The sequence below is a fragment of the Pieris brassicae genome, chromosome 1, assembly GCF_905147105.1.
Source record: "Pieris brassicae chromosome 1, ilPieBrab1.1, whole genome shotgun sequence".
NCBI classification, from domain to species: Eukaryota; Metazoa; Arthropoda; class Insecta; order Lepidoptera; family Pieridae; genus Pieris; species Pieris brassicae.
The window spans coordinates 2551778-2569320 of NC_059665.1; the positions used below are offsets into that span (position 1 = coordinate 2551778).

A 17543-nucleotide genomic window follows, 5' to 3' on the forward strand; every position below is an offset into this window, starting at 1 on the left:
TCATGTTACCTTATAAATAAATAACCTATAAGTATTAGCTAATAATTATTTACAAAGTATAAGTTCTGAAACGTCATCGTAAAACATTTAGGTAATTCAATTCACAATAATATACAAGCATATAAAATGGATACGGTGTATCCTAGAAACTAGAAAGGTATAATAGAGTCGATCGTAAAGCCAGTACCAACGTCGTAAATTGTATGACATTTTCAAGCGAACTGCCTCTATTCATGAAATAAGTGCCCATAAATCAAACTAACCTAATTTAAGCCTCTTTGTAACTTCAAATTCAATTAATGAATGTGATCTTTCTTATTGCTCTTTGGTATAGTTAGGAATGTATCTTTTAATATTTTTTATATACATGAATTGCCTTGTTGTGTCAAACTACGGGGGTAACACTGAAAATGTTTAGAACTGGCCAGTTAGAAACATTGCTAATGAATATTTTTTTTTGATTTCAATTTTAGAACACTTTGATAACCTAATGTAGTATATTGCAATCATTTGTCATTTGTTTTTGTGAATTGGCGGCAAATCTTTAACGCTTGATACACTAGAAAATGAACGCGAGAAAATTTTCGGTAAATGATTTATAATGACTTTCGTTGTAGGCTTACTCTACAACAAAGCTATGATAGGCTGCGATTAGCATTTCTTAATGAAGCCCCATGTCATGCCACTATTTAGAATTGGTTTAACGAGTTTAAGCGAGGAGCAATCTCAATGATGATCCGCGTGAGGGCGTCCTTTAACAGCGACTACTGAAGATAACATCAGTGTTGTGCGACGCATGATAGAGGACGATAAGAAAGTGACATATCAGCAAATACGGGCAAGCCTAGGCATTGGTATGAGATAAGTTCAAAAAATATTACACGAACATTAAGGCGTCAGGAAGCTTTTTACCAGATGGATTCCCGAAACTTTAACTGACGACCAGTAACATCTTCGTATGGACTGGTGTCGCCAAATGTTAGATAAGTTCAACGATGGTGACTCAAATGATGTATTTGACATCGTCACAGGTGATGAAAGGATATATTGCTACGAAACCAAAACCAAAAGACAATCAGCTCAGTGGGCGTTTCCTTTCCAAGATCGGCCAACTAAAGTGAAGAAGAAGGAAGAAGTCAAGGAAAAAAGATGATTGCCTCATTCTTTGGTCGGAAATGTCATTACGCGACAGTTAGAAGATGGAGGCACAGTTACTGCAGACTGATATGTCACTGCGAAAGCAGCACACTCGAAACAGGATCCTCCTTCACCACGACACGCACTCCGCAAAACGGACTATTGAATATTAGACTAGGGCAGGTGTCAAGATAATGAGTCATACGCCATACAGTCCTGACCTGGCGCCCTGCGACTTTTATTTATTCCCAAGAACTAAAGATAAAATTCGAGATATTCGCTTTAAGAGCCCTGAAGATGCGGTGAAAGCGTGCGAAAATGCCATAGAAGAGAATTATGCTAAGCAAGAATGGGCCCACTACTTTCCTTAGTGGTTCCATCGGATGCGACGATGTGTTCAGAGGAACGGAGATTACTTCGAAAAACAATAAAAGTATTGGCAACTTTCTACATTAAGCCGTTTTTTATTTTCTAAACATTTTTAGTTTTACCTAGGTACTGTAAAACCTCATTTTTTTCTTAGATTTTAAATTTATTTACGCATGTAGTTTTACGCTTAATGTTGCGTACTTTGTAATTTAATAGTTAAACTTAAAAATATATATATATTATTTACACAACAAACACATAAATATCCTTACCAGGTACCAGGGTCCCAGCGACGGCCAACAGCTCTCTGGAATTAGCCCATTCCATAGCCAGCGTATTACCCCTTAATCCTGTGCTAATCCGAATAGGGCTTACATCATCATGTCCCCGCATTAAAACAATGTCTCCACTACCAAGAGCTACAGCTAGAACATGACCCCCGTTAGTTTCCGTTGTCTCCTCCCCTTCTTCCATTTTAAACTTCTCACAAGACCACGCCATGGAAGTGATCCCACCTTCAGCGACAAGTTGCACCTATGGAATGCATAGTCGATTAGACTATTAACGAATCGAGATATTAATCGAATATGGGAAAATTACTTTTCACAGAGATATCTAAATCTGTTATTTATTTCTTCTCGTTGGCCTCGTGTCACCTCCCTCGGACAAGCAAAAAAGCTGGGGCGGACGCAGAGCAGGCCGAAAATAATAAACGGCTCAAATACAAGAGTCTTTCCTCCAACTTCGATTTGGTTCCCTTTGGAATAGAGACTCTTGGGCCGTGGGGTTCAAGTGCCTAGGCGCTAATTAAAGATTTAAGTTGGCGCCTGGTAGATGGTACCGGTGACTCCAGAGCTGGTGCTTTCCTCGCTCAACGAATAAGTATTGCAATACAGCTAGGAAATGCTACCACTGCAACAGGGACCAAACTTTTCAAATTAATTTTCTGTAGTAGGTTAAGAAACATACAGAAACACAAGTTATAAAAACAGGATGAAATCTACATTCTAATATCAGCTAAGATGATGAAAATGAAATACATAATAACATGTTAAAATGTTAATCCCGCGAATCTGCTGTCAAAAGATGTTTTCGTTGTTAATAAATGCGCGCTTCAAAAGACCACTTAACACCTTCTTGAAGAAAAGCAGTGTTATTTTTAGCGTGCACTGCAAATTATGAGTAGGAAATCTCAGAAACATTGTTTAGTCGAATATTGTTCGAAAAGTAGGTTTCCTTTGCGTCGTAAGCAAAGTTTTTGCTAACAACTTTTTGAAATTCTTAAGTTAACTCTTTGTGATTTATGACAAAAATAAAGTACAAAATATGATGAATCAAAATGTTTCTACTATTATATCGCCTTAGCGACTAATGTAAAATATTTGTGTATATGTTTGCACTATGTATCTACATAGTAATTTAGTTACCTGGTGCATTGTTTTATAACTCCATGCGCCTATTTTATTTTTATTCTTCTTCATATATAGTTAGCAAATAACTGTATTCAAAATATTGTAAAACTATTTTAATAGAGTAAGTGTGCAGTTTCTTGCACATTCCATATGAAATACCTTTTGGGAGGGGCGACTACAGTTTTTTTTTAATTTATTTTTTTAACTTGTTTTGTCTTTCAAAAGTGCCTTTGTAATCGGCCTAATTGAAATGATATGACTTTTTTTAAGTATGACTATATGGGAGTAAAAGTCGATTACCCACTGGATAAGATTCCGCACGCATTTAAGGTATATTTCTTCAATAAATTGTCATCTGTGCTTGGTCTACCATCGTTTTCTTCTAGTTAATTATATAACGAGCTATGCAATATTACCTGCGAAACCATGGCTCCATGGACATCCATGACGACAAGCTGCGCAGAAGCGGTGCCCAAATAAACCTGGCTATCGTCAGGTGTCCAGCATCCACAAGTGATCCTTGCATCCAACGATAACATGGATGACCAGTACCGCTGACCCGCCACAGAACCCACCAGGACAAAGCCATCCTACAAAAACATTGGATATGACTAACGAAAGCTTTCTTTGGGTTCGTTGGTTCCAACTTCCTAGAGCTTAGCTTAAGTCGTGGTGCAACTGTCTAAGTATTAACTGTGTAGTAATTAACACAATTAAAATCAGTTCAGTAATCAGTAAAGTAGTAAGATTAATATTGTTTATGCGAGTATTACAGCTTTAAAGCCAACTTTATAGTAGTCGTGGTCAGCAAGTCTTAATAATTCGAAAAAATTTCGCATTCATATTAAATAGGATAATTTTTATTTTCCGGAAATCAGAGTTATGAAGTACTGAATAGCAAAATGTTTAACGTATAAAACTATTATAGAGCATTTTCTCTTGAGCCTTTTCATTATGTCAAAGTTCAGTCAGTCGGCTTCAGAGCCAAACCTTTTAGCAAATTAAGAATGACACATTTCTCGTGTCGCGACGCGTGGAAAATTAAACATGAATATTTTAGAGAGAGGAAAGTAAATATGAATATTTTATACTCTGAGATCTATGTGTGGGCTTGGCAAAAAGGCACTTGTATATAATCTATAATTCTCTCAGGTTATAGTTATTGTCTAAAGATTGTTCCAACTCCCATATATATACAAAAAAAATTGTTATACCAGTTTCTCATTTATCTTAAGGAAATTGTTGAAAGAATAACCAAAGACACAGGTTTCAAAACGTTAATACATTCGTTAGTATTTCGCCAGTTACATAGTGTTTTAAACATATAAATCTATGCTTTAAATAACGTTTCTACCATTTTAGAATAAAGATTTTTAAAGCCATTTTTGATAATTTATTACACAATATAAATGTTACTTTTAGTTATGTTTAGGCTTTAAAAAGTCAAATTAAACATTGATAATTTCAAGAAGCCGCCAAAAACGCAAGGCAAAATGGCGTCACGCCATCCATTACAGAATTGGTACGTCATGCGTGGTTTTTACGCGAATAAACAAATTTCAAGTTTCTTACAAATTTCCAATTTTTCACGTGTAAAATATCATTCATTACACAAATACAAATATATTTTTCGATCAAAATCAGCCACAAACGAGATTTCCAAGACAGTATTAGCAATAGACATTATTTACATTGTCGATTGACTTCTATGTGGCTGATGAATCAATATCTTTTTTTTAAATTCATGATTACAAGTTTATTTAAGTCTTTTCTATTCAGGTTTTATACGCATTACTCTCAATAAAACAAAATTTATCAAACCGTCAAATAGACTAGAGACGAAGTTTCTTTGAGTTAGAGTTATTACCGCCGGGATAAAAACTTATAAAACACAAAATATATAAGAAATCTTGTCGTTGTTATAGAATAATATTTATATTTTAATTATTATGAACTAACAAATGGCCGCCGGCGGTCCAACGCCAGCAGCATTCGTCGGTATGATAAAGGTAACCATTTCAGGTTTGATTTTGCTCCTTTGTGTTATTTAATTAACAATAACATTATAGGCTTCCGACAAAGGAAAGTAAAACGTCCTAAATTGTACGCGTTTAATAATTCACTCGAAATAAATTTAATTAATAAATACAATTTAGATAAATCCTCGACCTTTTTATATACTTTATAATACTACTAAGCAGAGTTAGGATCCATAGCCCTCCCATTTTTAGATCTATTTTATTTATGAATCCTTAAAAGGCAAGAAGGTATCTTCCCTGCCCAGCAAGCCAAAAATAATCGTTGTTTCGCCGGAAATCTAGGCTTAAATCTCCGGTTATATCCCAAGCAACGGTGTCTCCGTTTGTCTTAAAGAATAAAACACATACCTGATAACAGATAAGTGCCATACGTCCATCATGTGACCATGAGAAGTGGGTGACGGGTGTACTCCTGTCATTGATCAGCTCGATACTCCACCGGCCTTCATACTTGATCCATACAAAGATAACTCCGGAACTATCGCATGACGCCAACTTTTGATAAGGTTCGTTCCATTTCACCAGTATAACCTAAACAATAAAAATAATGGTACTAGAACGAAAATTCGCTTTATATTCAATTAGCTTTATATTCAAAACAAAATATTATTTTAGTTATACAGTATTTACAATTAACAAGTCTAATGATGTGAAGTTGTGAGCAGTGTGTTACGGAACACACAGTAACGACAATTTACAACATTGACAGTTTGTAATCTAACGGCATTTAAAATTCTACGGTGACATGTATATTTAAAACGATTATTATTACCTTATTAAAATACTATCCGTACAGCAGTTCAGTTATATAAATTCAACGTTTTACAAACTCATGATGAAACATAATATATTTATAACAATAGGGGTAAACTAAATAATCTCTTCAAAAGTTATTCAAATACATAAAAAAATTGTAAAAAAAACAATAAAATACAATAAACAAGCCGTACAAATATGAAAACATCCAAGTAAAAACGTAAAAGCGCATTTCTGAATGCTCTATTAAAATATTCTCGAGAAATATCTCGTAAAATAACGTCTCTATTTATTATTTAACGAAACGAGAACGCTAAAGGTGCTTTCGAGCACGAAATTCTCCAATTAAATTATCAATGATCATTAATTAAGTTTGTAAGACGATCGAGGTCCCATTGGCAGTTGGTATCATCAATTTTTCACTCAATTAATGAGCAACAAAAAGATTCTCATCTGCTTAGGGGTTTCCTATAATGTACTGCGTGTTTACTATCTAAAGTTCATAAATTTATAAACAATTTGATTTCTTTTAAACACACATTTTTAACTTTAAACAGAATCCATAACAAACATAATGATTTTCCCTGAGTATTTATGATCTTAGTTTATTTATAATGATTAACCATAATAATTAAGAATTAATTTGTTGAATTAAGTTGTAAAGCTTTTATGGAAGTCAAAATTACACAGAATACCAAATTTTGCCGTATTTCTGAACAAAACCTTATACTCGTATTTGTGACGTTCGTTTCCTCACCTCATGAAATCACATCACATAACGCTTCGTCAAAGCCAAATGTAATGAAAAATGTAGTGTGGACTATGTTAGCTCGTTCGGACACATTGTATTGGAAACTTTTACTACCCATATTATCAGGACAAAACATGCGGTTGTAGGTTTTATGCTTGTGCTTTAAGCACAAATAAAATTTGTTATAATCATCAATCTTCTCTTTTGAATTGTATATACTTTTTTTTACAGAATAGGGGCCGCCCATGGACACTCAATGAGCGTGTGCGGTGCCGGTCTTTTAAGAATTGTACGCTCTTATCTTGAAGGACTCTAAGTCGAATTTGTTCGGAAATACTTCAGTGGGCAGCTGGTTCCACATAGCCGTGGTGCGTGGTAAAAATTGCCTTATATTATACTATATATTAGGTCCTTATATACGAAATTGACATTTTGTACGGGACGAACAAAAAGTAGATTTTTTTAAACGGAATATATTTAAATAAAAAAGTATGTACCATTGCTATCTGTGCACTTTTGGCATCTTATACTTCATTGATCCCTTTACTAAAAAAACATTCGGACGGGAATTAATAAAATCTTTAAAAGCAGTTTCGACTGCTCCATAGCTTTTTTATCTAGCAAGAAGTTATCCAAATTCGTTAATGTAAATTTGTTAATGTTAATTGGTTAATCTGTTAGAGCGAGGTATGGTAGGTATGTATGAGCGGTGGATGTCTTAGACAGTCCAATTGAAGCTCCACTAATTTAGTAACACTCTGTGCAGTGGTCTAGCGCGATTGACTTGCGAGCCCTTGGTTGTATATCAGCTAGCTTTTCCGTCATGGTTTGCAGTTTCTGATATTAATGTTAAAATACTTATTTTTAAAAAGCAGTCAAGAGGCATCTAAGTCTAAGATGTGCAATATGTTTTTGTAATTTTCGGCTATTCGAAATCTTGGCCATAAATCGTAGGTAAGGTTTGTGTGCAAAAATTATTTGATCTACGACGAAGCTATCATAAAGTTCGAAACATTAGTAAAAAAGGTAAACTATCCATGCATATTTTTGCTGCCCATTTGCATTTGTAATTCCAAATATAACTGTCACTTCGAATATAATATTTATTTTTTGAAAACAGCTAAACTTTCTACAAAACACTTTCTAATAATTACTTTACCTTTCCTAAGAAACTCCTACAGATACCAGAACCCTCCTACAAATTTGAATTCAATAAACCAAACCCAGCCATATTTGTGAGCCATATTAATACTAACATCCGATCTATGGCCTCGAAGATTGTAATTCGTTCGCAGAGGTAACTCGTGGGGTCGTCGCGCATGTGATGACGTAAATGTTACCCCCACAACGCCGCGCACGTTGCCCGTCGCCAGCCACCCTTCTTGGTAGTAGTTGTTCCGGTTCAGCTTCCAGCCTTCCTCCTGAAAATACTACCTTATAAATTATTTTGTACAACTTTACTGTATTGTTTAGATGCATATATAATTATTACGAGTATTTCTTTTGAAGGTTATATATATGTTGTCTTTCCTAATATCCTACGACTTTTTTATATATAACTTTTTGCCAGTTTCAAGTAAAAGGTTGGGACACGAGAAAAAAGACATCAAAAGAAAACAAAGGGATAAGCTAGTTAAAAGCAAAATATGTACATAAACATATTATATCTTAATATTATTATTGATTATGAAAGCAGATAATACATTATAATACAATAAAGGATAAAGCAAAAGGTAGGAGAGTTTAGTCAGAAACATAACATGTAGTAATTGTAAGGAATACAGAAAGGAGGTGCGGGCGTATTCGGAACAAGAAAAAAAAATATGGTCGAGGTGATCAATATCTTTTCCACACTCACATATATAACTATTAACGATACGAAGCCTTGCTAAATGATGAGGTGTACATACATGTACTAAACGCATTCTGCAAATCTCATAGAACCATGGTTTACTGGGGATCCTGAGTTGACTTTCAGTATAATATATACTGAGTTTAAACTTTTTCTATTAAAGAAAAAACCTTTGGCGTTAAATTAATGAAATAGATTAGATTATTAATGTATGCACAACGAACAAATATTAAATTAAGTATTGTAGTCTCTAATAGCATCTTAGAATTATTACAATTCATTAATTACACAATGCCTGTGCACATCGAGCGCAATCTACCTGCATTGTAGTAAAAAATATTATACGTATTATTATTTTTAAATCTTTGCTTTAGAGATTAATTTAACACGGAGTTTTTAATGTAACAGGTGGTAAACGGGCAGGAGGCTCACCTAATATTAAATGATACCAGCCATGGACTCTAACGTTGCTGAAGGCTCGCAAGTGCGTTGCCGGTCTTTCAAGAATTGGTACGCTCTTTTCAAGAACTCTAATAGTGGAATTGGTTCGGGCCGCCGGTTCCACATATGGGACGCGGTAAAAACTGCCTTAAGAAACGCTCAGATGTGGAACAACGGACATAGTTTATACATATTTCAATATTTGCAGAGCAACTAGTATTGTTATTTTATTATATATTTAACTAGTAAGCTTATTTTGTAATAATTTGATAACGCGATGTACACAACTCACCTATCTTACATTTAAATTTTCTCACAAAATGAATGTTTATCTTTAACCCGATGTACTAAATATCAGTCAGGTGATAGATGTACACTTCATATAAAGTAATGGAGCATGTCCAAACGGAGGCTTGTGCGGAGATGGAAGCGCGATTGCCTATTAACCAAAAATTGAGTTAAATTCCCGCCTTCGCCATTTATACGAATTACGTGCAGACACATTTTCAGTTAACGTAACTGTCGAATTGGCTAAATAAAACTGTGTTGATATCGATACTAAATACTTTAAGGATAAAAATGTTATTTTCGTTAAAGGAAATGGAATATATCGAAATATAAATGTAATTCATGAACCATACATTAGCTTTTAACTTATTCATTTTTTGGATTGAGTTTAGTAATAGCATAATTGTTTAGGGGTTACTTCATATTTTATTCTTGTTAATTTGTTATGCATTCCTTCCACTACACTCTTATTTTTATTTTTTTTTGTTTATTTCCTTACTAGGGTTACCTGGAAGAGATCGCTCTTTAGCTGGCTAAGGCTGCCCGTTACATCCCTAATAGTTAATGTTAGTTGTTTCTTTTGTAATGTAACGAAGATGAAATAAAAAAATAAATTTTGTCCTACTTCGCTCGAAGTTCGAAAAATGCATTTGTCTACTTACTGGGCCATACAAATCCTTTAAAATGTTTTAATCAAAGGATTTGTACGAACAGTGTAAAATAATCTAGATAATAAAATAAAAAATCTCACAAGAGCTTATCTGGTACACGCCACATTTAATTTCACGCTTGGCTAATCATTCTCCGCTATACAAACTTAAACTGTTTTATCTTTAGCTAGACAACAATAGCTATTAAAATCTTGGCTGTAGACAAAATTACAACGCGTCTCCTCAGTTCTAGACCCGTATAGAGCCTATACAAAGGTACTTTTGTAGGTAGAAAACGCGTCAAGAGCGGTGACGCCCTAATCACAAGTATTTTTGAAAGTTTGCAGACAATTGCAACCAGTGTTGGAAAGTAGTTATATATGTTCTACGCATGCACCCAGCTTTGGAAATATACTGAATTATATGTTATATAACACCGAGTTTTTATAGTATTCTTTTAAATTGTACCGTAAATGGTAAGGTAATGGTAATGGATAATTAAATGGTAAGTTTTGAACGAAAAATATGATGAAGTAAAGGTTTATAAATTTCCAAACCCTTTTTTAATCATAATTTAGAGCGGCCTACGTCTGTCTGTTCAAACACAATGAATTCGTATTGGAATTTGTTACATTTTTTACCAATAAATTGTGTCTTGTGATACTTGTGAAGTATTATAGTTTTATGTAAATTTACTGGAATTTAACAATTATTTAATATATATAAAATACACGAAATGAACACGGCAATAATGAAATAATAGCAAATGAATAATAAATAGAAACTGCAACAAAGACTTGTCACTAACTTCATGTGATAGGGTTTCCATTAGCTTTGTATTAAGTTACAAGCAGAGTACAATATCCTTTATGTACATAAGTCCTGTCTTGTATATTTTACTCATGATATATTTTACTCATAAATAAATCAGAGATCATCTGCCTTTGTACGATATTTCTTTAGATAGTAGGTACTGAGCTTTCATCTCGTCAATTCTTTCGGTAGACTCCGGTTTCCTTACGATGATTACACTTCCTGTACGTGCAAGGTGTAAAATCATCGTGGAAGAAAAATTAAGTAAAAAGGTATCCAGCAGGAGTAGAAAGGAGAAAGGCAGGCAATGCACTTCTCTTCTCCACGCGAGTTCTCTTGCAATCAAAAGTCTACGGACGGCGGGGCTGTATCATAAAAATAGCTTCCTGCCTGTTTGCCGCCTGTTACATAAAAAAACGAGTTTAAAGACCTCAGTAATATAAATGGCCAGCTTGATGATATCACCGGGAATTGAGCCCAGGTTCTTCATCAATAATCTACTAATCTAGCAAGGTATGCGGCCTATACCAGTATTTCCCACCGTGGGGCCCCCGCTCCACAGGGGTGGGGGACAATTTGATTGGCAATTCGAATGTATTAAAATTATTTGAAGTTAGAATTTCCGTTCTTCATTATGTTTTGAAAATATCCTTAACGTGTTTCGTTAACAATTTCCTAGTAATTTCTTCATCAAACCTATAATTTAAATAACTTAGGTGAAGAATTCAATGTTTTAATATTTAAAATTATGTATGTTACATACGAATTTTAGATAGGTTAAGGTGGACAAAAAAGTTTTGAAAACACTGGTCTATACCAAACTAACGTAAGTATTTACGAGAAATACTGTGAAATAACTAAGCGAACATCGAACCAAAGTTATCGACCATTAGATATCACGAAAAACTCATACAACTTTCTCAGTATTGAGAGCAATATCGCATATTAACCTCAAGTTACAAACATCTATAAGAATAACTTTATCGAGGGAGTAATAAGAATTTTTAATAAAACTCCGTTTCAGACTGGTTTATCCTGGTATATATAAAGTATGTTTACATTGGAAGTATTCTATCAGTAACATCTTTTTTCTTGTATATATAAATGTTACCAAGTCAAATATTTAATAGAAGAGTTTCCAATTCTAAAAACATTTATAGGTTGGGAAATTGTTCATTAATTTTCGTAAATAAACTTATATTAACGTTAGGTTTTTATAAACATATAGATATACTAGTGGTCCCGATAAATGCTATCACATACATGTCTTACATACAAAAAAAATCGAATAATTTAAATAATTCTCAACCCCACTTGAACACCCAAAAAATTTCATCGAATTCTGTCCAACCGTTTAGGAATTTAATTACGAAGACATGCATAGGAGGTTTATATATATACCAGCTGTTTATTTGCTGTATGAATAAACCTAGATACCGACTGCAGCGCCACCTGCCGGGCTGATCTGTAAACCATCCAGGGCGCCACCTAAGCGCACACAAGAAAATCATCAACAATTTTTCAACAACTTTTTATGAAATGTTTCCAGGCAATTTTAGAAAGATGATCCCATTAGTTCAAGATTATTTCTTTAATGTATGTATCTGTTATTATAATTCCCATAATTTGTTCAGTGTTGTAACTGTCCCAGAAATTCAGTCAGTCAGGATATGTAATACCGTCTCTTCAGCTGTATTGCTACGACAGGCAGCAGGTTCTTTGTCTAACGCTGAACCTGTAAAGATACGACAAGAATCTACCTAAGAATCCACCGCAATCTATCCACATCTGTACTATCAAGGCCGTTGGTTTTATTGGTTTAATTATTGAAAAGTCCGAAACCACATTTGAAAGGAATAAAGTATTTATAACGTATTCGATTGTAATACTTAACAAATTTCAAGTCACAATCTTATATAAAATAATAATAAAATAAAAAACTTCTTTATTTCTTGCAAATGAACACAGTAAACTTAATACTATTTATTACATATACATTTTTAAGAAAATACATTACACTATTATTTTTCCTGTTTTAATATCTATTTCCCAATTATTTTGCAAGAACCTTTTCGCAGGTGAAGGCCTCCTCCAAGTATCTCCAGGTATCTCTCCAAAATCTTTTTCCAGGTAACAAAAAAAAAATAGGATTAGGATTTGACATAAACTAGGCGCTTGCAAAAGATTTGCAGATGGGCGACTAGCCGAAAACCCGCACAATAAATAATAGGTTGGGGAAAAAGTTTCTTCGCATTTAAAGAAAATTCACAACATTTTTCAATATAGTTTATTTATATTTAACTAAAGTATGTCTGTAATATTTTGTTCGATAACTTTTTGCCATCTTGTAGGTAGGGACATGATCCCATTGCCATAGAAAATTTGGAGCTTCTGATCAAAATATCGTGACCATTGATTGTGGCCGTCCTCTCGTGATGTTAACCTGACAGTGCCTGAAGAATTCTGAAGAGACCGAAAGGACTATACGGCGAATGCATTAACACCTTCCAGCCAGGCTTTCTTAATTTTTGCTTAGTGGCTAAAGATATGTGAAGTCTAACGTTATCATGATGAAAAACCACACCCCTTTCTTGCTTTCTCTCAACTTTTTGCTTTAATCTCATTAGTTGTTCGCAGTAGAGTTCAGAATCGATAGTCCTCCCTGGTGGTAACAGCTTATAATAAATAATGCCCTTCCAATCCCTCCACACACATAGCATCACCTTGTTGCGAGTTAACCCGAGTTTTGCCAGTCTGTTACCACGACCTTTTTGGCACGTTCTTGTTCACTTTTCATCACCAGTTATTAGCTTCTTCAAAAATGGTTCAGTTTCATTACGTCGTAATAAAGAATCACAAATGAGTACACGGTTCATTAGGTTTATTTCAGTGAGCTCGTGAGGTACCCAAATATCGAGCTTTTTTGTGTACCCAGTCTTTTTCAAATGCGCCAAAACTGTTTTGTGGCCAGTTCCCAGTCAGCTACGTCTTAACTACTGATATGCCGATCTTGCCTCACTTTTTAAAATATGGCATCCGACCATTTTATCCGACCAGGGCGACGTGCATATTTGACATCAAAATTTCCGGATTGATAACGCTTAAACCAAATTTGTGCTACTCTCACAGACACTGCACTAGGTCCATAAACATTGCAAATTTTCTTCGCGGCGTGCGTTGCATCTTTACCTTTTTTGTAGTAAAATGTAATCGAATTTTTTCATTAGATTGAGATCGTGACAGTATGAAAAATAATTAAAAATCACATTTGAATGTGGAATTAACTTCTCTAAAATTTAAACTTTTAATGATACCAAAATCAGCCAGATACAAATAGTATAGCCAAAGAGATTTTATTACAAGTACATACTATAAAGTGAAAAGACTTTTTCCCCAAACTAATATGTATCTACGTAAAAACTTAGAATGTCCCGTTTCATATAAATGTATATACATTTGAATAGCACACACGATATTCATATTACATCGTGAATATATTCAACAGTTTTGAACTAGAAATAACGTATAATTGGAGTTTCGTTCAATTTAAACTAAACGTGGTTTTTGAATTCACAAAATATTTTTCGTATTCTATTCACATTGATTTATTATATTTATTATTATTGCTATATTTACTACTAATCGTTATGTTTAAGTATCATATTTTTACGATATGGTTTAGTGAGATTTTTATCGCTGAGACCACGTATTTAATGTTTTTTGGGCAAACGGGCAGCAGGCTCACCTGATGTTAAGTGATACCGTTGTCCACGCCTTTTAAGAATTGGTACGCTCGTGGGCAGCTGGTTCCATAGTGGTGGTGCGCGGCAAAAATTGCCCTTTGTTGTGGAACGACGGACGTCGAAGTGAAACGGTTGGAATTTCGTATTCTACCTCGACGTCCGATGATGAAACTCAGCCAGTATTAAGCCGAACAACTCCTCTGATCACACTGGTTACTGCGGAAGAAGATGCAGAGAAATAATGGTAATCAAAATATATTTATTCATGTACTCGTGACTCTTTATTTGCTGGTTGGCGAAAATGGACCATCTACTTGCAAAAGAAAAATGTTCAATGAAAGCTGCAGAAACGTGTATGCCCAAACACATACCTTGTGCGTAGTTATCTAGACATACATTCTTGTGAAACTTCATAACTGTAAAACGGGTAACCGCCCTTTAATTAACAACTAATTAGGAGAAAATTTTGTTTACTAACCAATATCAAAGCTATTGTTATATGTTCTTACTGTGAAGCTCTTAAAAGAATATAGTCGGGATTTTGTGGTGAACGTTCAATATATAGCATAAATTTATTTAAATACTTTTCATGTTTATATTTGCAAATCAAATATGTTATGCGCATATGAGCTACGACATCAAAGCAAACATTTGAATCTCATTATCGCGAGCATTCAATACAACTCAACTATTGCTTTATCATAAACAAAGGACACATTGCATAAAATTAAAGGCACATATAATTTAATATTAAACATAGGAAAAGAATATTATTATTAGGATAGTAATAGGAATACAAAAAGTATTAAATATTAGAGTTTATATATACTATTATATTGAAGAAAGATATGTATTGTACGTTTACTACTGGACAGATTTCACCCTTAGATTACTACATTGTTCCCAAGTAAGATAGGCTAAATTTATTTTCTAAACATTTTCTAAATACACATAGTATCTGTAATGATAAACTAGCTCACTTAATACCTCCAAAACATTTATAATGTTCTTTAACGCACGTTCAGCTGAACGAACTGGTCTAAACACTGATAATGAAGAAAACTATGAATATGAAGAGTGAAATATACATATAAATGATGTTTGTATAATAAATAGGATGAAAAGGGCCAGAGAGGATTAAATAGAAAACATATGACATCCAAAATCCGATCGAACAGGCGAAAATTACAAATCCAATGATGTAATCGACCTTATGATATACTATTGTGAGTAGTTTTTTCCTAATGGATAGGTAACTTTAGAGATTTTCTATGCTGAGATCGTGCGCTCCTTGTACATTATATCGCAATTCAAAAATCAGTAATGGAGGAAACAATCATAAAGGAACCGTCATGTCTTAACTTAAAAATCGATGATGCATGTGCAATTGTGACGTTCATTTACTTAGGTGATCGGTTTTCTGTGCCTGACATATTTTCATTTATATTTAATTATCAATGGATAATTATTATTTTCAAGCAAGTGCCTAGTAAAGGAGACAAACAAACGTATTTACTGAACTTTTAATAATTATATAAGTACTGACATTTAACATTTGCTTGTCGCATAGGCCAATATTTCCAGACACAATACTATAAAAATTAAACTAAGGAACAGCCAAGAATAGAAAATTTAATTGAATAGGTACCAAGTCCCTCTGAGGCGTCGTGACCCAGGCTTTTATTCAGGTTTCGATACAATGAAAAGCGGTTACACGCTCGCAAATTGTTTTCAATTTTCGTCAATGGTAATGAGAGTTTAATGTAGTGTGATAATTGCATTCGATCAATGAACGCTTCTGGCTAATAATGAAAGTCTGCAATTTAAATTTAAACATTCTGGGCTTTATTAAAAAGCGGGTTCGCGGGATATTGTGTCGGCAGAGACTTTTAAATATACGAAAATCATTTGAAATGCGATGTGCTTATAATACAAAAAGCCATGTGAAGTCTTAGAAAATCCTATTCACGCTTTGCTTTGATCTTTTTCCCTCAGGCTAGGCCTTTAGGATAACTGGATTGGGCTTCGGAAAATTGAAGCCGGGACCATCGGTGTACACGCAGCGCTCCACTTTGCACCACAATAAAATAAAATAATATATAAAATAATAGAATAAAAGTCCTCAAAAAACACTACACATTACTACTACATTTATATACTTTACGTACCTATATTATTATTGCATGTTAGGATAGTGTTTCAGACCTCGGCAAACGTCCAACAATTTTACTGGCTACATTGTAAAAAAATAATACGAAATACCTCGTAGCCTGTAAGCTATACTTACAAACAGATTTTCATGAAAATATTTACATATTAAATAATCTACATTAGTATTTAAAGCGTTTGTTGGCTGGCAATCATCATTAATCATTTCATCAGATTCTAATTATTTTATTAAATATGAGACGGTTAAAATTAAATGTTTGATATCATAAACAATTAATAATTTAATCCACACATGTCCAAGTAGTATTTTATCTGTGAGATTAATTTCGAAATTCAGAATAGCAGCAGTCACGTGAACCCTACATCGTTAACACATTAACCATTAACGACTCGTAATTTCCAAGTAGGAAATACTCACCTCTGGCAGTTCATCAGGTACCTTTCCCATCCACGACAACGAGAGAATCGAGCAATCGCATTTAGCATTGACATTCCTTTCAAAATGTAGATGCATTATCACGTTTCCACACAACCTTGAGTCACTAAAACGCGCGCGACTTTCCCGAATATACACTTTTCATTTTAAGACATTATGTGCCTATTTGGTCTTTACAGGTATCGTTCCGTGTCAGAGGGTGACAATGTCTGGCTAGCGAGGGCTGCACAGCGCAAGTATTGATTGCGAAGGGAGGCACCGTTACGACCTCTACAACGTAGTGAAAACTCGGAAAACCCCGCGAAAATTGAAGATGGCGCTGGTTTGTTAGAATGAGCACGGCATTCAAGGTAATGGAAATTTAATTACACCAACATAAGTGAACATGTCATTTATTATAACTTTACCGTAATGAGTATTAATTGATAAAATGTGTTGTTAATATCCCACCTAAACTTAATTAAATATTTTAATTGAAATGTTGTTTAAGAACATTAGGTATATAAAAGTTCGAACAACAAAAATAAGATAATTCACCATTAAATTATTTCAGTACAAAGAAATAAATGTATCGTTAAACGTAGCGACTCAATTAAAAAAATAAATATTCGGATAAAAAGCTCTGTTGAAGGCACTCTTGCATAAAAACTGTTATGAATATACGTAATTTTTAATCATAAATATAAT

At 34.0% G+C, this 17543-nt stretch overlaps 1 protein-coding gene across 1 annotated transcript in view; it reads right to left on the reverse strand.

The window, feature by feature from the left end:
* LOC123714008 (tubby-related protein 4) overlaps window positions 1-16972 on the reverse strand; it is a 28552-nt gene extending 11580 nt beyond the window's left edge. The window contains exons 1-5 of the mRNA XM_045667998.1: window positions 16839-16972; window positions 7721-7885; window positions 5306-5488; window positions 3335-3508; window positions 1779-2040 (exon numbers count right to left, since the gene is read on the reverse strand). Coding sequence (XP_045523954.1) covers window positions 1779-2040; window positions 3335-3508; window positions 5306-5488; window positions 7721-7885; window positions 16839-16934 — 880 coding nt within the window. The 5' untranslated portion in view covers window positions 16935-16972. The remainder of the gene's footprint in view (window positions 1-1778; window positions 2041-3334; window positions 3509-5305; window positions 5489-7720; window positions 7886-16838) is intronic.
* Window positions 16973-17543: the final 571 nt, after the last annotated feature.